Source organism: Cnephaeus nilssonii, assembly GCF_951640355.1.
Source record: "Cnephaeus nilssonii genome assembly, chromosome: 21".
NCBI classification, from domain to species: Eukaryota; Metazoa; Chordata; class Mammalia; order Chiroptera; family Vespertilionidae; genus Cnephaeus; species Cnephaeus nilssonii.
This window is the reverse complement of record NC_137092.1, coordinates 40,590,205-40,614,129: the sequence shown is the minus strand read 5'-3', so window position 1 is coordinate 40,614,129 and position 23,925 is coordinate 40,590,205. Positions and strand designations below refer to the sequence as shown.

At 48.0% G+C, this 23,925-nt stretch overlaps 1 protein-coding gene across 2 annotated transcripts in view; it reads left to right on the top strand.

Annotated features, from left to right (window-relative positions):
• MPZL1 (myelin protein zero like 1) overlaps positions 1-23,415 on the top strand; it is a 31,092-nt gene extending 7,677 nt beyond the window's left edge. Inside the window, exons 2-6 of one of the 2 annotated variants that reach the window (XM_079760587.1) lie at positions 10,184-10,350; positions 11,467-11,680; positions 12,377-12,509; positions 14,953-15,055; positions 21,306-23,415. In XM_079760587.1, the coding sequence (XP_079616713.1) occupies positions 10,184-10,350; positions 11,467-11,680; positions 12,377-12,509; positions 14,953-15,055; positions 21,306-21,407 (719 nt within the window). In that variant the 3' untranslated portion in view covers positions 21,408-23,415. The remainder of the gene's footprint in view (positions 1-10,183; positions 10,351-11,466; positions 11,681-12,376; positions 12,510-14,952; positions 15,056-21,305) is intronic. The other variant, XM_079760588.1, reaches the window with a different exon arrangement.
• Positions 23,416-23,925: the final 510 nt, after the last annotated feature.

Below are 23,925 nucleotides of genomic sequence, written 5' to 3'. Positions count from 1 at the left end.
TAGAAACTGTTTTAGGGAAGAGAAGGTGTAAACAAGAAGTGAAACGCAGGCTTGCGCATGTGCTCACTCTTTGGGGGTCTGTTGTTCTCAGTGTTTGCTGAGCCTCCCGTGGACACTCAGTGTTTGCTGGGTACATTCCGTGGGCGCGTGTATGTTCGCACCGAGTGTCTGAGTCTGCACCCCCACAGCACCCAGCATTTGTTTGCTCTCCAGTAAATGAGGTGCTTAATGGATGCTATCTCTTTTGTTTTATTGTAACCAAGCCTGTATCCCAACAGGAAGGGGCCAGTTTCCACTCCTCCCATATTTATCCCCTGTCCTCAGGGGAGCGTTTGCACTTGAACTCTTCCCTCCGTGATAAGTAGGTGCTGGTGAGTCTGGACTCTTTGCCAGATTTTTCTAAGAGCCACAGAATGCTTGACTGGGGTTAGGTGTCCATTTAAGGGCAAGTTGGTTTCTTCCATTTATTTTAGGAGGGGAGAAAGGTGTTACACATTTCATTAACCATAACTTCCCATTATAGGAATCCTAAAAATCCAGCTGCTATCAGTCTGTTTACTCCTTAAATGTCCTTTGAGAGCTTTCTGACCACCAGGAAGTATACTGTGTGCTGGGCACACGGAGGCCAAGTAAGATGGAGTTCCCCCCTGAAGGAGTCGGGAGCCTTGCAGGGGAGGTTGAGGTGACTGCAGTAGCAGTACCTGTGCCCTAAAGACTGCCTCTCCGTTTAAGAAGAGGCGGAGGTGGACGGGAGGCACTGAGCCCTGGGACCGAAGCGGTGGTCAGACAGGGAAGGCTTTGCCCATGACATGTTTGGGCGGAGTCATGAGACTGTGCAGGATTTCGGAGGTGGGCCTCCTTCCAGGCCCAGAGAGTACAGGCATCGTGCTCAGAGGTAAGCCCCTTGCGTGGCGTGTTGGGGAGGGGAGCCAGCCAGCCCCAGCTCACCAGCGGCAGCCCTCACCTGTGCAGAGCAGGACATGGGCTGCCTCATTGGAAGGCCCAGCCTGCCATGTGGAGGCCTGGGCTTTGTGCAACAACAGGGGAGCTTTCAGACCGGCTTTGCAGGAGGATTTGGCAGGGGCACATTTTCATTTGATTGAGAGGGTGCCCAGTGGAGAGCCAGGTAGCAGCCGCGGCTCTGAGAGCACCTGCCGATCGATCGCTTGAAGAAGGACGAGGCATTTCTCCCCCCCCCCCCCCCCCCCCCCCCCCGTCCCGTGTAGTTAAACTGTGGTTGGCCTGCCCCGCCTCCGGCCGCCATGGCAGCAGGTGCTGCCTTTACCCCTCTTCCTAGACTTGAACTTCTCAAAAACCAAGCAGAGCGCTGGCGTTCAGGCTCTCGTCACTAGATTCCTAGGGGTTAATGGCAACTCTGCTTTAGAGCTTTCAAATGTTTGGTGTACATTTCATTGGTTCCTACGGTATATTTTTTTAAAATATATTTTTATTGATTTCAGAGAGGAAGGGGGGGGAGAGAGAGAGAGAGAGAGAGAGAGAGAGAGAGAGAGAGAGAGAAAGAAACATCAATGATGAGAGAGAATCATTGATTGGCTGCCTCCTGCCCGGCCCCTACAGGGGATGGAGCCTGCAACCCAGGCATGTGCCCTTGCCGGAATCAAACCCAGGACCCTTCAGTCCACAGGCTAACGCTCTATCCATTGAGCCAAACTAGCCAGTGTTTTTTAACCATTAAAATAATAATAAAGAACAACATGCACAGATACGAAGTTCTACACATAATCCAGCTGCTTTGGAGATCACTGCCGCATTAACTCCCGCAGCCAGTGCGCTCCTTAGGATGAAGCAGGTTTAAATTTGTAAATGTGTGATTGGTTAAGAAGGTAGAACAGCACTGCCCTCGTCTTTGGAAAAAGTCAGGTCCACGAATGTGCACTAATATATATTTCAAAAGTCAACATACCTCTTGGTAACTAACACTCAGTCAAATGCCAGACAAGCATGGCTCATCGGCCTCAGGACCGTCACATCACAGTATCATAAGTGAAGTCCTGTCTCTCTTTAGGGTGCTGGATGGTGGTTGCAAGTGTAGAATCACCTGATGCTCAAGCCACGCCCCACACGAATTAAATCAGAAACCCTGGACATACGGGCAGGACCCAGGCATCAGTATATTTTTTAATAGACTTTATTTTTCACAGCAACAATTGAGAGAAAGGTTATATATACCATAAACCCATATTCCCGCCCTCCCCCCCCCCCCTGCTCCCGTACACACACAGCCTCCCCCATTATCAGCATCCCCACTGGAGTGGTCCATTTATTACAATTGATGAACCTTCAGTGGCACATAATCCCCCAGAGTCCATCATTTACACTCGGTTCACTGCTGTACATTCTCTGGGTTTGGACAAATGTCTGATGCCATGTACCTACCATTGCAGTAGCATACGGAGTTTGTTCAGCAGGCACCAGTCTTTTCTTTTTTTAAAATATATTGGAGAGAGAGAGAGAAGCATCAATGATGAGAGAGAATCATTAATTGGCAGCTTCCTGCATGCCTCACACTGGGGATCAAGCCCACAACCCAGGCATGTGCCCTTGACTGGAATCGAACCCGAGACCCTTCAGTCCACAGGCCGATGCTCTGTCCACTGAGCCACACTGGCTAGAGCAGGCGTCACTTTTCCAACGCCCTCTAGGTGGTCCCCATGCGCAACCAGGCTTGAGAGCCACTGTGCTGTATTGTAGTTCTGGGCCTTATTCATCACCGTAAGTTCTGAGCGCCGCTTGCCTGACTTGGGTGTGAAAACTGCCTGTCTCCTCTGTACACGGGGTTCCCCACGAGATTCTGTTTGAACCACGGATTCTGTTAAAGCTGCATAATCAGCTCGTGAAGAGCACTGGCCTTTGGAGTCAGAAGGTTCTAGATTGAACTGTTTGCTCCACGTTTGCTGGATAAGTAACTCAGGCAAGTTCCTTAGCCTCTCTGAGCGTCTATACAATGCGTAACACCCGAAAGTGTTGATGAGAAATAATAAATGTACCCAAGTTTAATAAGGTTTAGCCCCAGTGAGCACTCGTCTGCAGTGGTCTCCCATTGCTTCCTTTGTGCCTGATATTGGAGGTGAGGGACGTTCTTCTTGCCAGGTAGGCGTAGCCTTTCCAATCTCTTGTTCTGATATTTTCTATTGGCCTTTCCTGGTTTGGATTAAATTTGGGTTCAAATATCTTCTGATGTATGGTAAACCTTCTGATATGATTTGAGAGCTTGGAAAAATAGATTTAAGGTCCACTGGTCTTTGGCTTGAATAGAAAGATGCCATTTTGACACCTGGGAAGTAGAAAACGTGAGAGCTAATATTGTCCTGTTATGAATCTGATATGCATGCCCCAGAGCTTTCAACGTGTTCTTTATGCTGAGCATAACCCGTCAGAAGTAAAATGATCCAGTTTCTTACCAAAAGCTCCGTATTATCTTCGTCCGCTTGCGGAGAACTGAGAACTGTGTGGACAGGACGCAGATGACACGGTTCAGGTTGGCTACACCTGTGGCATGTGCTGACTGCTTGGCTGGAGATCTTGGCCTTGAATGGGAGTCCTGGCACCCAGGTCACCACACTCAGAGGCTCATGTACTTGTCCCCACAAGACTGCCAGGGCAGGGCGCGTCCCGGCGTGGCTGGGAAGAACGAAGGGCTGATTGAAAACAGGAAAGCCGTGGCCGGGAGGAAAGACGCACAGCACACACAGAGGAGGGCAGAGAAGCAGCAGCCGGGCTTGCGGGAGTCAAGTGACTCGCTCAGTGACTGGCCTGATTCAGGACCTTGAATCCCTCTCATTGGAGAAACAGAAAGGTCTTTGTTGGTGCAGAAAAGGTTGAGGGTGGAGAGGAGGCCAGCTGGACGTGGATCAGGGGGAAGGAATGGACTCTGAGAAGAATTGGGTAATCCTGTGTATTAGGAAAAGTACATGTGTTCTTTTTATTGAGCATTTCAAGAGATGAGTCTCCTTTGGGATGCTCTCATCCGAATAGGAAGATGATGGGGAGAAAGTTAGCTAAGCCTCTCCCGTACGGGAGTGTCAGCATTCAAACTCGACCTGAGGAATCTCTGCGACACCATGTGTTTGGGGCCGTTATGGCGAAGCCATTTGTGGTGGAGCAAGTGTAATTTTTATGGCTGAGCCCATCTGAGTATGGTGAGTTTTATTCTTCTCTCATTCATTCATTCATTCCTTTTTTCAGACTTTCAACAAGTGTTTGTTGAGCACGCTGACAAAAGGCAGGCATCTGTGAGGTAATGAGAAGAACATGGTGGACTAGGCGGACGTAGTCCCGGCACTCCTGGTCATTCCGAGCAGAGTGAGGGTGCCCTGACGGGGGCTAGGCAGGATGGGGGAGCACAGCCCAGGGAGTTTGGGGCTGACATGGGGAGGAAGTCACTTCTGGAAGGAAGGAATCAGTGAGCTGCAGGGGGCCCTGCTCTGGGAGGGTGGACCATCTCCTCAGTACCATCTGCAGGGGCCGCACCCAGCCTGGTCATGTGCTGATGGCTTTCACTGGGCATACGGAGATTAAAGAAGCAAATCTTATAACTTTACTGATGTCTTCTCTCTTTAAAAAAGCGGTTTGTATTATGAAAAATAAAATATATTAAAAAATAAAATATATAGGGAAAATGTAGGTATGGGATGTGTGTGTAGAGTTGATGGAGGAATATTAAAATGAGCTCGCATACCCTGGCTGGTGGCTCAGTTGGTTGGAGTGTCTCATACACCAAAAGGTTGTGAGTTCCATTCCCAGTCAGGGCACATACCTAGGTTGCAGATTTGATCACCTGGTTAGGGTGTGTATGGGAGGCCACCAATTGATGTTTCTCTCTCACATCGACATTTCTCTCTGTCTCTCCCTTCCTTTCTCTCTAAAATCAATTTTAAAAAAAATCCTTAGGTGAGGATTAAAAAACAAAACATAGCTTGCCTGCTGTCATTCTAACCTAGGAAATTGCACATTATCCTCAGTGGTGCCTTTTCATGCTGGCCCCCCGGCTGCAGTCATGACCACTGGGTGAATTTTGTGTCCAGTGTTCTCTCTGGTTCCTCTCTTTTCATGTGATGTAAGAGGTCATGTCCATGCTTGTACCAGGAGACACTGCAGTCTCACCTCCCACTGTGTACCAACACCAGACAGACAGGCTGGAGAGCTATTTTTAAATAAATTGCTTTATTGCACTCTTTTAAGCAGGTGACATCAAAGTGCTTTCAAAATTTTTCAAAACAAAAGCCTTCTTTTCATCTCAAGGAGAACCTTAACACAGTTTGTTAACAGGATGAGGTTTTGACAAACCAGGGTACTACATGGACCCAGCAGTGACAGGACCAGGAATTGCTCCCATGAGAACAGTTTCCAATCCCCATCTAGGCCGTGAGAGTGTTGATTCGCTCTAGCAATGCTACTCCAGTGTATTTCAGATGACTTCATGGTGTGAGAGTTTGAGCTCACTTAGAGTAAAATCATCTTGACAGCCTCGTTGGGAGGCGTTACTTATATTATATTAATGCAATCATCTAAAGTGGTGGATAGATCCTGTCCAGAATAGCCTCTTGGGCAAACCAGCCTGGAATGTGCTTTTTTCATTGTGGCTGGGATGGATGTTGTTTTGTATTCTCCATTTGCTTCCCTCTTCCCCTCACCCCCAAACTGTTGTGGTTCTCCATCCAAAATAGAAGAACATCAACTTTTGGGTTTGATATTTGACCCCTGGTGAGTAGATTCCTTAAATTTTTTGATTACTTATCTAATGATTTTCAGGCTCTTTTCATTGGACTCTGTCTCCTCCACGAAGGGCTCTTTTCGTTTGTTTTCTTGCCCTTCAACTCTAGAGGCAAGATTCCTTCCTCAGGGAGAAAGTGAGCTCAGCTCCTGTTGCCATGGTGAAGCGTGTGTGTGAGTTAACATATTACCTGGAATCCAGAGTTGGCGGAATAGGAAAACATGGGCATATCACTTCATCTTCTCATTTCATTTCATTTCATTTCATTTCATTTCATTTCATTTCATTTCATTTCATTTCATTTCTGTGTTTTTATTCCTGAGGCAATTGGTTCTTCCGGGATTCAACACTTTCCCTCCCATCTCTGGGTTGTTAAACTGAAGCTTTCGTATTTTTTGCAGCGATTGTTGCCACTACCCCCTGATTATTAATTCTTCAGCTACAAGAAACCTATTTACTCTCCTATTCAGGCCGGTTCCAGCGGCAGTGCCTGGAGGATGTAGGTTAGAACAATAGTTTCTCTACATCTCGGCCTTCTTTACATTCTCTGTGTTAGCTAGCCCCTGAAAACTCTCTTATGACTCTGAACACGAGCCCTCTGAATCCCACAGTGAGCTCAGTATGTATGTCCATTACTCCCAAGTCCCTTAGAGAAAGTCTGGACAAAGCACACCGTTCCCCTTGTTAGCAGGCCAGCCAGCTCCTCCTGCTGGGGCTGCGGGGAATGTGGTCCCAGAGGAAACCTGTGTTTAGTTCCTCTCATTACCCAGACGGGAGAAACCTCCCAACTGTCTCTTTCAGGCCCCTCGTGGTTGGTCAGAAACCGCAGCGCTGTGCTTGGTAAACGCACTCTGGGGTCTGTCCTGTGCGTGATGACCGCGGGCAGTGTTACGCAAGGGCGTCCGCTGGACCTGCTCCCTGGGGTCAGCTGTGCAGAGACTCAGCATTTCAACAGGGGATCCCTCTCCCCTCCTGTCTCACGCGTCACGATCGCCTAGGACACCTCCAGTCTCTAGACTTGGGGTGCTCATCACAAGCAGAGGAGCCCAGGTGACCAGGGTAGAAGGGGGGACACGCAGAAGAGGTCTGTGAGGTGGCCAGACCTATGAGGACTGTGGCCTGATCCTGGCTGATGTGAGGGACCCTGGAGGGTTCCAAGCAAAGGAGTGATGAGAGCTGCCGGGCATTCGGACCGGATCTCTCTGGCCTCTGGCTGGATTGGCGGCAGGTGGGTGGGTGAAGGCGGAAACAGCCAGCAGTAGGAAGCCACTGAGATAACCAAGTGAAGGATGGTGGGGCCTGGACCCAGACGGCAGCATAATTAAATCTGTCTTAACCCGATTGTCCAAAAGCCATTCAGGGGTTTGGCTAATTTTTGGTTAAAATTCCTGGCTGGGAACTTGGACGCTAGGCCTAAGTCCATCTGCCAATCACATTCAGGGTGACCGTCTTGTAGCCAGGCCTCGGGCAGGTCTGGTTTGGGAAAATCCTTGAGAAACCTTATTTATTGACTTCAAAGATGGGCTTTCCTTGCAGGGCGCCTCCCTGTGGAGAGCACTGGTCGGATCACAGGGTAAATCAGGGTGGCCAGGCCACACTTCCTGGAATTGGGGGTCAGAGCGGCCAGCCTGGGCTCTGCCCTGCGTGGCGAACTCCAGGGCCCTGGGGCTGCTGTGCTGCTGCCCACAATGGCGAGGGACGCCTTTTGTTTGCTTCTTGTGTGAAAGGAGGGCTTGTTTTGAGGCTTGGACCACAAATAATAATCCATTGTTCCCTATAATAATAACCCACCCTCTTCAGCAGAAAAAATCTGCGTGGTGTAGTGTGTCGGCTTATTTGAAAGAATAGTCCAATGTGCCCATTGTGTCCTGAGAGTAAATATTTGGAAGGTGGTTGTGCGGGCTGGGAGTCCCAGTTAAGACGCAGGAAGGAGAACTTCTGACTCCGTCCCGGACAGTCCCTCCTTACTCTGCTGGTCCGTGACACTCTGAGAGTAATTGGGACACTCCAGGTATGGATTCTCTCCAAGAGATCTCTTAGAAAAGTATCTTATTTTGAAGATGGGTGTTTTTCATCTTTTCTGAATTTGCTCGCCTAGTTTCTAATTTTAGGCCAAATAAGTTTTTTTCTAACCTTCATTGCTTCCATGAAAGTGTCTCTTTCTGAGGGAATATTATTTTATTTTAGCAGCAATCCTTCATAATTCCTGCAATTGCCTCTGATTATGGATCTTTGGGGTGGGGGAGCTATTTCTATATTTCAAGTGATAGGATTTTAAGTACTATTTCCTGGAGTTAGGCTAACTGGAAATCTTCAACAGGTGGGTTAAAATGGGACCCAGTGTGGTCGACCACTTCCTGAGTATGCAGGTACCTAGCACACTGACTTCACCAGTGAAGGCCTGGTTCTGTGGGTAGGTTAAATAAAAAAGCATGGCTTTAAATGATATGTCCTCTTACCTGGAATAGCTTTAATTGCTTTAGATATAGAAGATAAGCCCTGGCCGGGTAGCTCAGGTGATTAGAGCATCATTCTGATATGCCAAGATTGCAGGTTCGATCCCCAGTCAGGGTACATATAAGAAGCAACCAGTGAATGCATAAATACAACAACAAATCAGTGTTTTTCTCTTCCTTTCTCTCTAGTTCCCTTCCCCCTTCGCTTCCTCTCTCTCTCTTAAATCAATTAAAAAAAAGGAAAAAGGAAGATGAGAAAAGTTCAGTGTGCTAGCAACTACAATGTAACACGTGAATGTGAGAACAATTTGAAGAAGAAAAGCCACCCTGGCTGGTGTGGCTCGGTTGGTTAGAGCATCATCCTGTGCACCAAAGGGTCATGGGTTCAATTCTTCAGTCAGAGCATGTGAGGGAGACAACCAATCAGTGTTTCTTTCTCCCTCTCCTTTTATCTGCCAATCTATGAACCAGGCAATCACAGTCCGAGTCCCAGTCAGGACACATGCCTGGGTTGTGGGCTAGATCCCCAGTAGAGGGTGTGCAGGAGGCAGCTGATCAATGATTCCCTCTCATCATTGATGTTTCTATCTCTCCTTCTCCTTTCCTCTCTGAAATCAATAAAAACATATTTCAAAAAATAAAATAAAATCAGGCCATCAGAGAAGCAGCCAAGATGTCCTTCAGCAATTGAATGGATAAACTATAGTAGTACTAAAAACATCTTGTTACTAAAAAATAAAATTATCCCAGACCATCAGCAATTTATCCTGTTTGTAGGAAGTATCTTGCTATAGAATATTTTGCCAGATTTATATAGATGGCAGCAGGTTACTGTGTGTGTCTGTGTGTGTGTGTGTGTGTGTGTGTGTGTGTGTATACACACATATACATACACTAGTGGCCTGGTGCACGAAATTCATGCACATTATAAGGGGATTAATTAGAGGAAATATTTTAATATTGCTCTTTGCCCTTTTCCTGTAATAGAAGTGTCAGAGATGAAAGAAAATTAATAAAATGTATATGAAAATCTTCCTCCTGTCAGAGTCTGGGGAGCACCACGGAACCCAAAGTCAAGTCCCTGCCCACCCACATGCACCTCAAAATCGCGCGAGACCCAGACCTGGCTGGCCCCCCCCATTGGGCTAGATCCAGACCCAGCTGGTCCCACCCTTGTCAAGCCCTGCCAGGCAGGGGGAGCAGCCTGAGGTCCCCTGGCCCAGGCCAGGGCGGGGGGAGCACCTTGAGGTCCCCTTTCAAGCCCTGCAGGTTTGGGGCATGGCATGAGATCCCCTGTCAAGCCCTGCTGGGCAGGGGGCGTGGCCTCAGGTCCCTTGTCAAGCCCCGCTGGGTGGGGGGGGAGCATGGGCTCAGGTCCCCCGGCCTGGAGCCAGGGCAGGGTGTGTGGCCTGAGGTCCCCCATCAAGCCCTGCTGGGTGGGGGGCACGGCCTGAAGTCCCCCGTCAAGCCCCACGGGGGTGGGAGGGGGCACGGCCTCAGGTCCCTGCTGATTGCTCGTTAAGGCTTGTTAGGGGAACTCGGCCTCCGCTGTGGGTGCAGCCATCTTGTGTTATGGAAACCCCCGCCTCCACTTTGGGTGCCACCATCTTTGTGGCAGAGTGATGGTCAATTTGCATATTCCCTCTTTATTGTATGGGATATATATATATATATATATATATATATATATATATATATATAAACTTTCTTGTATCTTTGTCATCTTCTCTGATAAATATGCACTGTGGTATTCATGCTAAATCCTACTCTTTTTTTCTTTTAATTGTTATTTATAGCTTTTAGAGAGAAAGACACAGAGGATGGGAGAGAGAAAGAGAGGGATTTGTTGTTCTACTTATTTACACATTCACTGGTTGATTCTTGTATGTTCCCTGAACTGAATCAAACTCATAACTTTGGCTCTAACCAACTGAGCTACCCAGCCAGGGCCATGAAATCCTACTCTTAATCCTTCCTGTTTCTCTCTCTCCAGTGACTGCTGGCGTATCAGCCTTGGAGGTATACACCCCAAAAGAAATCTACGTGGCAAATGGGACTCAAGGGAAGCTGACGTGCAAGTTCAAGTCTGCGAACACCACCAGCAGGTTGACCACAATCTCCTGGAGCTTCCAGCCAGAGGGATCCCACACCACCGTGTCGGTAGGAGTGCCTGCCTGCTCTTGGCTAGTCCTGCCTCAGAGGGTTCCCTCCCGCTGCAGTGTGTTCAGTGAGCCCTTCTTCTGACCCATCTCTTCCAGACCGAGTGAGGCTGCCGTCTGGTACAGACATCAGAGCACTGCTCTTGCTTCTGACTCTCCAGGAAAAAACCAGTTCAGTTTCTCTTAAATGCAGCTTGTTTTCTCGTGTTTGTGTCACAGTCACCTGCCATCCCTCCCGTCTCCACCATCACGTCCCATTTTGAAATGTATCTTTTCCACAGAGCAGCCCCTGATTTACCTTGTTGACTCTAATCACGATTCATCCTGCATCTGTTCAGCTGCCATTTGCTTCACTTTTATTTGTATTTCTTTTAAGTATTTCTACACACACACACACACACACACACACACACACACACACACACGTCCATCCGTCCCAGTGACAGTCTTTGGGAGCTCTCTGTGCAGCGAGTCTGTGAGGCCTCAGAAATGTGGGATAGCAGCCTGTGCTCTCACCCTGGGAACAATTAGGAGGAAGACTGTCGATGAGTCACCCTGAGGAGGGTGGCAGAACAGAAGTGCAGGGCCGTAGGGTTGAAAGGAAAGTTAGTCACGAACCAGATGAGTGCTGGTTAGGCTGGGTGCTTATTACCCAGGGCCCGACGCTCCGCCTCTCGTCTGTGGAGTGGAGACTGTAGAACATGCACAGGGAGTGTTAGGAGGAGAGCCTGGGGTGAAGACTTTTTATCTCCAGTGAGCGAGTCACTGAGTGCTGAGCCTCACGCCCTCCTTTGTGACTCTCTGGCGGACCGTTATCAGCTGTGACCCTGAGGAAATGGCGTGAGTCTCCCTTTTGTGTATAAACTATGCGTGGTTGTCCCTGTAGCTCGGGGATGTCGAGAGGAGGAGAGAAGACACACAAGTGTATTTTTCAACAGAAACAGGACGGAACCCCTTGATTTCCAGATCCCTGTCTGGCTTAGATTCCGTGGCATTTGCAGTGGGACGTGTTTCTTCCCATGTGAAGTCTTGGTGAAGAGCCCGCACAGCACACCGCGCAGCGTTGAGAACTTCTGCCTTCGGGAAGAGCTCATGTGTCCTTTTTCTCTAATTGCAGTTTTTCCACTACTCCCAAGGGCAAGTGTACATCGGGGATTACCCGCCATTCAAGGACAGGATCACCTGGGCTGGAGACCTCGACAAGAAAGACGCATCGATCAACATAGAAAATATACAGTTTATCCATAACGGCACCTACATCTGTGATGTCAAAAACCCTCCCGACATCGTCGTCTACCCGGGATACATTCGCCTCTATGTTGTAGAGAAAGGTACCTCCGGAGTATTTGGGCGGTAATGGCGCAGTCCCCCTTGGCGCGTGTTGAGTGGCAAACGAGAGTTACGTTGTGGGGTGTGTGTGCCAGGAGCATCCTGCCAGTGGCCATGCGCCCTGTTTCTGGGAACCTGAGGGTGGGCACTGCTGCCCACATGCGGGGTAGCAGCCGGCCTCTCCGTGTGTACATCTGCCGTCCGAAGCCTAGTGGCCCGGTTTCAGGAGGATTACTTTCTCACGTGAATTGGAAGTAAGACCAGATTCACGACAGTCGATGGGCTGAGCCTGGGAAAGGAGGAGGTTAATACTGTTTCAGTATTCTCCAAGAGAAAGTTTTAGCATTCGTAAAAACAACACAGCGGTTTCTTCCATTTTTGGAGAAGCAGCAGGAAATGCAGGTTCTGGTGTCTCCTTTTGAGACGACGTCTGCTTTGTTGGTGAGTAGATGGAGGTAAAGCCACATCCCAGTTTTGCTTGGATCTTAGCGCATTGAGAGGGATTGTGTGTGCAGAAATGCTGAGTTCTGTATCTCATTTTCTATCAGCTGCTCTTTGCATGTCATTACTTAGTTACTAGGATCTCATAATTTGGATCATAATAGAGGGTATGATAACTTGCTTCTTAGTTGAATAACATTCCATTTTCTTCTCTTTGTCACAATGGACCTTAACAGTGTTTTCTTCTTTCTCTCCAGAGGTGTTGCCCATGTTTCCGGTTTGGGTGGTGGTGGGTATAGTGACCGCTGTGGTTGTGGGTCTCACCCTCCTCATCAGCATGATTCTGGCTGTCCTCTACAGAAGGAAAAGCTCGAAGCCGGATTACACCGGGTGAGAAACTGCTTCTGGGGAGGGGAGAGGGAAGGGATCAGGGTTTACAAAAACGTCTGTATTTTTTATGGAGAAAAGAATTGTGAAGAGTTAGCTACTGTTTGCTTTAATGCCAGAACCAGGCAGTCTGCTTAGGTGTTCTGAAACAGTGGCCTGCTAGTCAATGTGGGATTTGACGCGAATCCCTGTTTCCCAGTTTCTTCCCCAGGTTTGGTGCAGCCAGTGGCTCAGCAGTCTGGGCTCTGTTTCAGTACCAGCCACTCTGCCAGTGGCATTATTAAGCCACAGACATCACTTACCCAGTTTCAGAGTTTAATTTTTATCTCTTGGCAATAATCTCATAAGGTGCTTCTTTTCAGTTAGGCAGCTATAAAACGAATCAAGAAGAGTTGTGCTAATAAACGACCCCCCACCCCCATGGGATGGCACAGGGCTTCTCTTTTTTATAGTTTTGCTGGCAAGTGAATGGCTTTGATCTTTCTTGAATGTATGGCTGGACTCATCGCAATGGAGATAATAAGGGTTGAAAACCAACATATACGGGCAGTAAAGAAACGTAGATCTTTTTGTTTATGTCTTCTCAAAGAGAACACCCTTGAACTCGGGGAGTGAGTCTAATTGCAGGACCTTCTCTTCTCCCCACGCCAGCTGGAAAGCTAACCCACATAAGCTAAGTAGGACTCACGTGGTAAGAGAGTGGAGGCCGATTGCTAACACGAGTTGGGCCACAGGTGCATGGGCTAACCACAGCCACCCAGAGGGCCTGTGCTCTGAGGCTTGCACACCCAACTGCCTGCCTGGTGGATGCTGGGAACCTCCTCTCTCTCTCTCTCTCTCTCTCTCTCTCTCTCTCTGGGCTCTGAGGTTCTAGTTTTTCGGAGGAGTGCTGTATTTTAATGAGCTTGAGTGTTCAAATTCAGATTTTACTTTCTTGGAATGCCTCTGTTCTGCTGACCTGTATCTACCCTCTTGCATGGTGAGTGTTTTTTGGTGACATATATCTGGAATGTTGGTTTCCAACATGAGACTAATCCAAAGTGGTGACATGCCGGACTCTGTAGTTCTTGCTCTTGGGTTAATAAAGGGGCGGAGCGCGTGCCTTAGAATCCTGCATGGCATCGTGAATGCTGCTGTTCTTCTTACTTAGGTTCCCCTCCCCTGCCTTTCCACCTCGTGTGCCGGGATAGATCCTGCTTATCCTCCACTTGTTCAGAAAAGCTGACCCTGGGACTGTAACAGGGCTGGCTCTCCTACTCCCACTAGACACATGGTAACTAATCCCATTGCCCGTTGCTGTTAATACTCATGTGTGTGTTTGGCCCATCTCCCTTGGTGGCAACTAACCAGCTAGCTCTGAGCTAACCCAGCAGCTGTTATGATTTGTCCACCGATACGTCCTGTGTCTGTTTTAGAAACATACTGAGCACACCATCCCAGTGAGATGGGGTTGTCAGGTTACATGGAGGCTTGAGATCATCAGAAAATGCACGTTCTCCATGTAAAATGCCTGTGTGTGTGTGTGTGTGTGTGTGTGTGTGTGTGTGTTTCAGTTTTCTCTTTTATATGTGAATTGTATTATTAATGATTGGGACACTCTTTGTGTTAGAATAGTCAAACCATTTTGGTTTGGGTCATAAAACCTCCCGTTTCAGAGAAGCACAGTAGAGAATTCACTGGGTGCTTTAGTCTTAAGAGTGACACTTAAAATGGGATCCTCCCAAAAATTCCTCTTAAGATTTAAAAAACATACATCATAAAGGATTTAAGCTCTGCCGATGACACATCCCATTAGGAAATCTCTAATGAGTTACCTCCCAGCATTCACTTTCCCTGATTTATTTATGAGATCGGCTTGCTAAGGATCCCCTGCCTGGAAGGGCTCAGCCGTGTGATGGGCATTCCACAGCTTCTTGTCCTTCGCACCGCCCTGGATCTTCTTTAGTTTGGTCATTGTCTTGGTGGGGAAACAAAATATGGGAACCAGGGAATGGAAGGAATGAGACAAACCAAGACTCTGAGCCTGAGTGTATATCTGTAATTTTTGAAATGCATTCAGAAGAGGTTTGCCTTTGATGCTCGCCAAAGCGAGTTGCCTTTAGGAAGGTATAGCTGCTCCCTTAAATCTTTATCCCAAAGGAGGGTTGATGGCAGAGGGAAAAGGCGAGGGGCCAAGGATACACAGCAAGGATCCATCCAGCTGATGTCGCTCTTGCAAACAGGCCGAGGGCTCCCACTCCCCAGCAGTAGCTTCACAGATGTGGGACCAGAGCATCAGGGAGACAGTTTCAATATATGTGATTGTTTGGATACCATTGTTTTGTTGTTCTGTTCATATACATCTGCTGCTGCTTTGTCTTGCCATCACTTGCATTTCGGTATTTTTGTTTCCATTTGTTTAAAAACATTTTTTTTACATTTGTTCTCCAAATTGCCGACTTATCAGCTGCAGCACCTCAGAGAGTGTGTCACCGGTTAAGCAGGCTCCACGGAAGTTCCCCTCCGACACAGAGGGCCTAGTAAAGAGCCTGCCTTCTGGATCTCACCAGGTAACACTGGCTGTGCAGGTGGGCACTGTCACCACCCTGGGGCGGGAGGGAGTACTGAGCCGCGACACAGGGAGAGAGTGACAGCCAGATAGACAGACAGACAGACAGATGGAGACAGAGAGAGGGAAAGGGGTTAAGGAATCGGACCTGAGCGAAGGTTCCCACCAAAGCACCACTAACAGACTGTGCCCTTGGGATGTGGCTCCCATGGCCGTCGTAGAGTCAGGAGGTGGCTTTGTCAGCCGTAAAAGGTTCCTTAATTGCTCAGGGAACTAAAGCCAGTGAATTGCATTCCACACTGAGGTGCTTTAAAAGACAAGGAATTAGCAGGGGACATTGATCTTGATATTGATAATAAGCAGAACAATTATTTTGCATGAATTCTTTAGAAGAAGTTGAAGGTCGGCCCGTAGCTGCACAATGAGTCAGCCCCATGAACAAGCGGAGGCTTACACTCTCCTTCTTGTGGGGAGAACCGAGGAGACATCCCGTTATTGGAACCTGCACAGCATCCAGCTGTGGCTGGTGTCGTGGCTGTGCTATTATAACTGTAATTGTGGCAGAGATCCCAAGCAGCACGATTGGAATCTCAGAAGGAAAGGGGAGAGAAAAACACGTTGAAGAAGTCATAGCCAAACACTTTCCATCTTTCAGCCACTTCTTCTGGTATTTATCTTCATATTGTATTTCTATTTCTAGAGTTTGCCGTTTTTAGATACTATTCATTGACTCCATATTATGGAAATGAGAATTTAGTTCTTTCTTCCCCCTGGCCCTTCCTCCCAACACGCACATACCTACTGTATGCACACATGCCTCTTCCCAGGATGCTTAGCTCACTATATTGAGGTAGAAGTTTTTCAGTGTGACGTGTACCCGTTGTTTTCACCATTGTACCACATATATTTGTTTCATGTACAATTGTCCTGTTTTTATGGAGCTAATATGTGCCTTTTTTTAATTTGTTCAGTCTTCTAAGTACCTATCTGCATCTATCTCATAGCTCTCCCATGAAAACCCCCGGGAACATCCAACCCCCACATGCACATGCTCCTTTGGTTCCATTCTATTCCTGGAGACGGGCCTGTTCGCACCGCTGGCTCTGCTGTGCTCCGGGCTGCTGGCCACCGTCCTCCTGGGCCTCCCCTCCCAAGGCATTTCCTGCCCCTCTTCTTTTGGACCGCATGTCTTCACCTGTTTTGTTTATTCCCATGTTGTGGTGGGGCATATCCTCCGTAACTTCTTGAGAAAGGGTGCACGGGAGATAAAGATTCTGAGGCAGCGTAATAACCTCCACAAATGTCCACGTCCTTGCCCTGGAGCCTGTGGGATGTATGACCTCACCGGTCAGAAGCGGCCTTGCAGCTGTGTTAAGGATCTTGAGATTTTCCTGAATGACCTGTGTGGGCCAAGGTTGACCACAGGGAGGCCGCAGGGTCAGATCCAGAGCGATTTGAAGAGGTTATGCTGTTGGCTTTGACATTGGAGGCTGGGCCAAGAGCCAAGGAATGCAGGCAGCTTCCATCTGCTGGGAGGGGAAGGACACAGGTCCTCCCTGAAGCTCTGGCAGCGGGATCGCGGCCCTGCTGACCTTGATCACACGCAGCCCCGTGTCAGCCCTCTGACCTCCAGCACTGGGAGCTGATACATCTGTCTGCAGCATGCGTAACGTGGTTTTCTCCTGCCTCGAGCTTGAATGAGGATCTGGTTGCGTCAATTCCAGGTGGGAAGTCACTTCCCTCCTGCCTTTGGCAGCGTGGCTGACTTTTCCGCGTCTAGTGCTGAGCGGCTACTGTTCTGATTTCTGCCTCTTCACGTGCCCTTTCTCAGAATGGCTTTTATTCCTCATGTTCTGAAACTGCACAAAATTGTGGGTCTTTTTTTATTCATTGTGCTGGCTATTCAGTGGGTTCTTTTAATCCGAAAACTATGCCCTTCAGTTTTAGGATATTTTCTTCCATTATTCTCTGGAAATTTTCCTCCTTTCATTTTCTCTCTTTTGGAAATTCCTATTAGGAATTGGACCATGTCCTACCTCAATCCTTTAGTTTTTTCCTTTTTTCTGTTTTGCTTTTTTTTTTTTTTAATATATTTTATTGATTTTTCACAGAGAGGAAGGGAGAGGGAGAGAGAGTTAGAAACATCGATGAGAGAGAAACATCAATCAGCTGCCTCCGACACCCCCTACTGGGAATGTGCCCGCAACCAAGGTACATGCCCTTGACCGGAATCAAACCTGGGACCCTTGAGTCCACAGGCCGATGCTCTATCCACTGAGCCAAACCGGTTAGGGCTGTTTTGCTTTTTTTGTTCTTTCTAGAAAATTTCTCCAACTTTACCCTCCAACTTTTGTTGAGTATTTAATATCTGCTATCTTTTTAAAATATTTGCAAGAGCTATTTTTGGGGACCGCAAAAATAAATCTGGATGTTTATATGGGGGTGGGGGGAGTAAAAAGAAAGCAGCCCCTATACCGGGCCCTCCTCAGCGGCAGCTTCCTGTTCTGTAGGGTTAAGGAAGACTTGGAGGAAATAAAGTTGTTGGGGGAAATCTAGGTGTACTTGCTTTATATGCTGTGGTGGGTGGAAGCATGGAGTGCATGTGAAGCCCCGCACACCCTCCGCCTTGCCTCAGACTGTGTCCGGGAACCTGGGGCCCAGAGAGCGCCACCTGCCTTCCTGCCTCTTGAGACCCACAGCAGGAAGAGCCACACGCCCGCGTGTTGGCTACAGATGGCGGATGGCGAGCTGCATCTGTGACGTCCTCACCGGCGGGCTCGGCTCTGACGCCGTCTCAAGAGCTGTTTCTTATTCTCTGATTATAATAGCCTGCATTTGTTTTCATGGATGCATTTTGTATCTCTGAGTATATCATTTTCTCGTGTTTTGCAAGCTCTATTTTTACAGCTTGCTTCTGATACTGATTTGGCTCTGTTTCTGTTGAATTCCCCTTTTCTCTTACAGTTTCTTTGTCTCATGTCAGAAGCTTTCCTGAAATGCCCAGTGGTCCTGGGTTCTCCACTCAGACCCCGGCCGCAGATCTGAGCCGGAGCTCTGGGCCGTGGCTTCGCGGTGTTAAAGGGCTGGCTGCTTTGGGGGCCTCCACGGTCAGTTGCTGCAGGTCCTTTCTCTGGAGCTGGTTGATGTCTCCACAGGGAGTTGAGCAGAGAATGAAGAGGCTCACTGATCTTGCCCGCCCCATGATCTTGCCCGCCCCAGCCTGTTTTTAGGGCCGACCCCTCCCCCTGCTCTTCTGTGGCCCCTGAGTCAGGACTGGCTCATCTCCCAGCGTCACTCCCCTGCCCGCCCAGGCCTGCCTCTGGCATTCTCTGGAGGATGGTGAGAAGGAGTTCAATCCTTGTGTCAATTCATTGTCTCTCAGCATTTGTATGGAACACCAGAGCGGAGCTGAGAAAGGATTTGTAGCCATTTTTACCGTGTGTCTCCTGTATAAGCCCCTTCTCCCACGAGCACATCCCAGAACTCCTTATGGGTCTTTATGAACTATGGTGGGGTTATTCTCTGGGAAGTTACATACCAGTTTCAGGGTCTGTCCTGTCCTTGGAAGTGACTGCAAGCTGGGGTCAGTTACTCGCAAGAGAACACCTTGTTTTCCTTCTGGTCCTAGTACTGCTGACCCTGGAACAGCGCTGGGTTAGGGGCTCCGACACTCTGCACAGTGGAAAGTTTGCATACGACTTTGGACTCCTCCAGCACTTAATGCTCCCAATCTGCTGTCTGACTGTGCATGCCTCTGGCGGTAAATGACAAAATAGACTAGCGTCCACACATGCTCCATGCACTCCTGCCATACCTTTTTCTTAATTGTATTAATCAATATTTCTAGGCTATTCCATTCCTCTGTGTGGTTTTTCAAAGAGTCACAAATCTCCAAAAAAACTTTCCAGGATATTATTGAGAAAAATGTTCATATAAGTGGACCCACGCAGTACAAACCCGACACGTTCAAGGGTCAGCTGTAGTAGAAAATAGGTTGTGTGTTTTTCAACTTCTTTTCCTTTTGGGCTTACATGTAACTTGCAGCTTCCTGGCATGAATGTAGAGAGTCTCTGACTCAGTATTAACAATGTGATGTGATATTACCTACGACAGATAGAGAGCATCACATACCAACCAGATAGAGAGAGAGAGAGAGAGAGAGAGAGAGAGAGAGAGAGAGAGAGAGAGATCCGTCTGTTGTTGCACTTATTGATGTATTCATTGGTTGCTTCTTGTGTGTGCCCCGACCAGGGATTGAACCTAAAACCTTAATGTCATCAGGACGATGCTCTAACCCTGTGGTCGGCAAACTGTGGCTCGCTAGCCACATGCGGCTCTTTGGCCCCTTGAGTGTGGCTCTTCCACAAAATACCACGGCCTGGGCGAGTCTATTTTGAAGAAGTGGCATTAGAAGAAGTTTAAGTTTAAAAAATTTGGCTCTCAAAAGAAATTTCAATCGTTGTACTGTTGATATTTGGCTCTGTTGACTAATGAGTTTGCCGGCCACTGCTCTAACCAATAGCTACCTGGCCAGGGCAAGGATGTTTGTTTTAAACTACACGCTTTTAGCTACTGAGCTTATCAGTTCAAAGTTGAAAGCTTAAGTACAGCATCAGACTTCTCGAGGAGACTGTCCCTGGATCGCAGGCAGTTGACTTGGGGCTCTATTGAACGCGTCTTCTGAAACCAGGGCTCTTTTGCTTTTCTTGTTGCTGTTTATAATTTTAGAATCTCTGGGACTCTAACGTCAGGATGTGCAGCCACCTGTCAGATGTTTGAACCCCTGACCTCGCCCCCAAGAGTCAGAAGACACCCCCCTGCCCCAGGCAGCCCCGCCCTCCCTGGCTCTCCTGCTGGGACCTGACAGTTCTCATCTCTCCTACCTCAGACCATCTAGGGTTTCTTTTTTTTCTTTTTTTCTTTTTTTTAATTGATTTTCTACAGAGGGAAGGGAGAGGGAGAGAGAGTTAGAAACATCGATGAGAGAGAAACATCGATGAGAGAGAAACATCGATCAGCCGCCTCCTGCACACCCCCTACTGGGGATGTACCCGCAACCAAGGTACATGCCCTTGACCGGAATCAAACCTGGGACCCTTCAGTCTGCAGGCCTACGCTCTAGCCACTGAGCCAAACCGGTCAGGGCAATCTAGGGTTTCTTTATGTGTCTATAGAACCCTTTTTTTTTTTTTTTTTACTTTAAAATGGAAAAAACAGTTACGTGATCTTAGATATCAAAGAAGCAATATTTTTATTAGTATGATAGGATGATACTGAATCATACTTTAATTTGCTATGTGGAGGAATATTGAAATGGAATACTACTCGGCCATAAAAATGAAGGAAATCTTACCCCTTGATACACCATGGGTGGATCTGAAGAGTATTATGCTAAGTGAAATGAGCCAAATACCATATAATTTCACTTATATGTGGAATCTAATGAACAAAATAAATGAACAAACAAAATAGAAATAAACTCATAGATACAGAGACAGACTGACAGCTGTCAGGAGGGCAGGGAGAGGGTGAAAACACAAAAAACCTCATAGACAGACAACAGTGCGGTGATTCCCAGAGGGAAGGGGAGGTTGGGGGGAGGTAGGAGAGGGTAAAGGGGGTCTAAATGGTGATGGAAGGAAACTTGGGGTGATAAACACACAGTATACAGATGATGTATTATAGGATTGTACCCCTGGAACCTATATTATTTTATTAACCAGTGTCACCCTAATAAATTCAATTTAAAAAACCCTAAAAATGCTCCCAAAAAAAAAAAGAATATTTGAAATTTTTAAGTGCCTGTTTGCATAAAGTGACCAGTTCAGATTGTGTCTGTGGGTTGGTTTCTTAGCTGCATCGTGACTCCAAGGGGTCTCGGGTTCGAGGAACTAACTGCCCGTCTTAGTCCTGGAGACTGTGATCCCAATACGAGGGCTGAGGAATTGTGTGACAGGTCTTTTAAGAGAAGGATAATTCTTGAGAAGGAGTATCGCATAATTATAGACATTCCCAAACGGATACAGAAGTAGACAGAGGAATGTACCAGCTCTCGTGTACCAGCTTTACCAGTGGCCGACAGTCTTGTGTTCAAGTCGATCTGGGACATAGGGTTCCTGGGAAGCCTTCCTGAAGGCATTCCAAAGAGGGAACTCTCTCTGGAGCTGCCGCTGTCACTTTAGTCACTGCTTCTACCTGCACCGGAAGGGACCACCACGTGTTCCAAACCTAACCCACCCTCTCTCCTCCAGGGCCCAGTCATATATGCGCAGTTAGACCACTCCGGTGGACATCACAGTGACAAGATTAACAAGTCAGAGTCTGTGGTGTACGCGGACATCCGGAAAAATTAAGAGAAGACCCAGATCATATCCTAAGCGAGAAACAAATTCAAACGGGACTCTTGTGCAGCAGTGTGGCCCACAGCACGTGTGGCCGGACACGGACAGGCGCGGAGAGAAGGAGATGTAAAGGATATGTATAAATCTTCTATTTAATCTTCGGATGGGAGGAGCAGTGGTGCATGATGAAAAGATGATATGATTCTACATATATGTAAATTGTCTCGCTGTTGTTTTTTTTTTTTTTTTTTTTTTTTTACTTTTTTGCATCCAGGGTCATTTACAATTGGGGAAATTCAGCAACATTCCTGTCACCATCATTTGGATATGGTGTGCCTTAATGGTGATGTAGCGATCTCTTAGTATCCCAACAGACTTGGCCTTTTTGTCTAAGGGCTTAATCAGTCTTAGCATTTATTTTAGTTGGAGAATGAAGATACTGTGCGGGAGACATAGCCAGGGTGGCCTGTCCCCCACTGTCTGTTCCGACTGTTTGGTTGTAGTTTTTAGGAAACACCCGTTAGCTATGCCACTTAGAGACAATTTGAGAAATTTTTGTCAATGTTTTTTTCTCTCTAAAGCAGGGGTGGGGAACCTTCTTTCTGCCAAGTGACACTTGGATGTTTATAGTATCATTCTCGAGCCAGACAAAATTATCACCTTAAAAATCAGTCTGCTGTATTTGGTCAAACATTTAATTAACTCACCCTGATGCCTTTTGCAAGCCTTATACGGCCCTTGGGTCGAAGGTTCCCCACCCCTGCTCTAATAAAGCAAAGGGCATTTTTGCTTCCTAAGTTGTCACACGGACTTTAAGGTTACACCCTTTCCTGTCAGCTTGTTCATCACAGCAAGATCAGCAGGGGTAGCTGCCGCGCCAGTCTTCCTCCGTCTCTCAGACCAGAGCCCTGTATGTGGAACTGAAATAGGAGCCATGGCCTGGGGAGGAGCCGTGGCCTGGGGAGGAGCTGGCGGCCTGGGGAGGAGCTGGCGGCCTGGGGAGGAGCTGGCGGCCTGGGGAGGAGCCTCGGCCTGGGGAGGAGAGCGCAGGTGTCAGTTACTTTCTTTGCTGCTGGAAACGCTGAGCCCAGCCCGCCAGCTGCAGGGGAGGAGTTCACTTCCTTCCAGGGGGGCAGGAATGGGGTACATGGAACCTCCGTTCTCGCACTTAACTCGTCCCAGAAGACTGTTCGAAAACGGAATCATCTTTTCCCATTAGAAATCATGTAAACTGAATTAGTCCCCTCCAGACCCCCAAATGATCCCTGTTTTAAGCGTTTTTATATACAGTACATGTCTAGTGCACTGTTTAATTTATAAATAAACACTTTGAACAAAAAGGGCATGGAATGTAAATGAAAATTTAACAAAAAGGAGATGAAATGTACCGTAAAAAATGAAAACTTAATAATAATAAGCAGCAAAAAAAAAAAAAAAACCTACGAAAATATTCACAGGATGAATCTATATCAGGACCGAGATGTTAGCAATGTGAGGTTTAGTGGTAAAGGAACTCAGACTCTCCCATCCTCTCCTTTGTTCGCCGCCTGAGAGACACGTGACTGATCACACAGGTTTCAGCAGAACAGGGTTGCCAGGTTGAGAGGTGAATTGCTGGGGACGGGAGCCCTGGAGAGGCGAGCATTGGCTGTAATGGGGGAGCCGGCTGGCGGGTCCCAGAGCGCTCTCCGGGAATCAGCTTCTTCTGACACTGTGAGAGTTCACGGAGCTGCAGGGGCCTCGGAGGCTCAAGGCCGAGGAGTTTTCAGATCAGCAGGGAGGGCTCGTACTTCTCCTTTGGGAATCTCTTCTCTGTTCCTGGTTGCTTTTGTTTGTCATAATTTCCCCCCATCGAGGGAATTGATGAACAACGAGACGAGGAAAATCTAGACAGTTCAGGTCATTTATTTTGTCCCATCGACAACCCCCGCCCCATCTCAAACCTATGATTTCTGTTATTACTGGGAATAAAAAGCAAAGTGAGATCATTAAACATTTATTTATATTTGCCATTCCTCCACTTCCTGGATTCTTTTGTATTAAAATAAGTGTTTTAAGTTTGAAGTGATCTGAGAGCCCACATGGCGGGAGGTCACAGGACATGTCTGGGGAAGTGGAGTGGCGGGCAATGTCCCTTCCCCCCGCAGTGTGGGGTCCGCCGCCAGCTGCTTCCTTTTCCTTCCGGCTTCTGTCGTCGTCGTGAGGCAGTTTGGCCGGGTTCCAGGAGGACTCTGAAGAGAGTCCGGCAGGGTCTGGGTGGAAAGGTGTGGAGGTGACCCAATGGGAGAGGACATGTGAGCCTCCAGGCTCGCCCGCGGACGCGTGGTCTTGTTTTCTGAGGAGCTGCTGGCTCTTCCCCAGTGTCCAGCCAACATTCATGTACGTATCGCACGCAGGGAGGGCTTTGTGGTCACGCCACACCCTCCGTGTCCGTGTCCGTGTCCGGAGGCTGGCGGCTGTGGTCTGTGCTGGGGGGTGGGGGGGAGCAGGGGGGTACACGCCCTAAGGCCTCTCTCCTCCTGCTCATGGG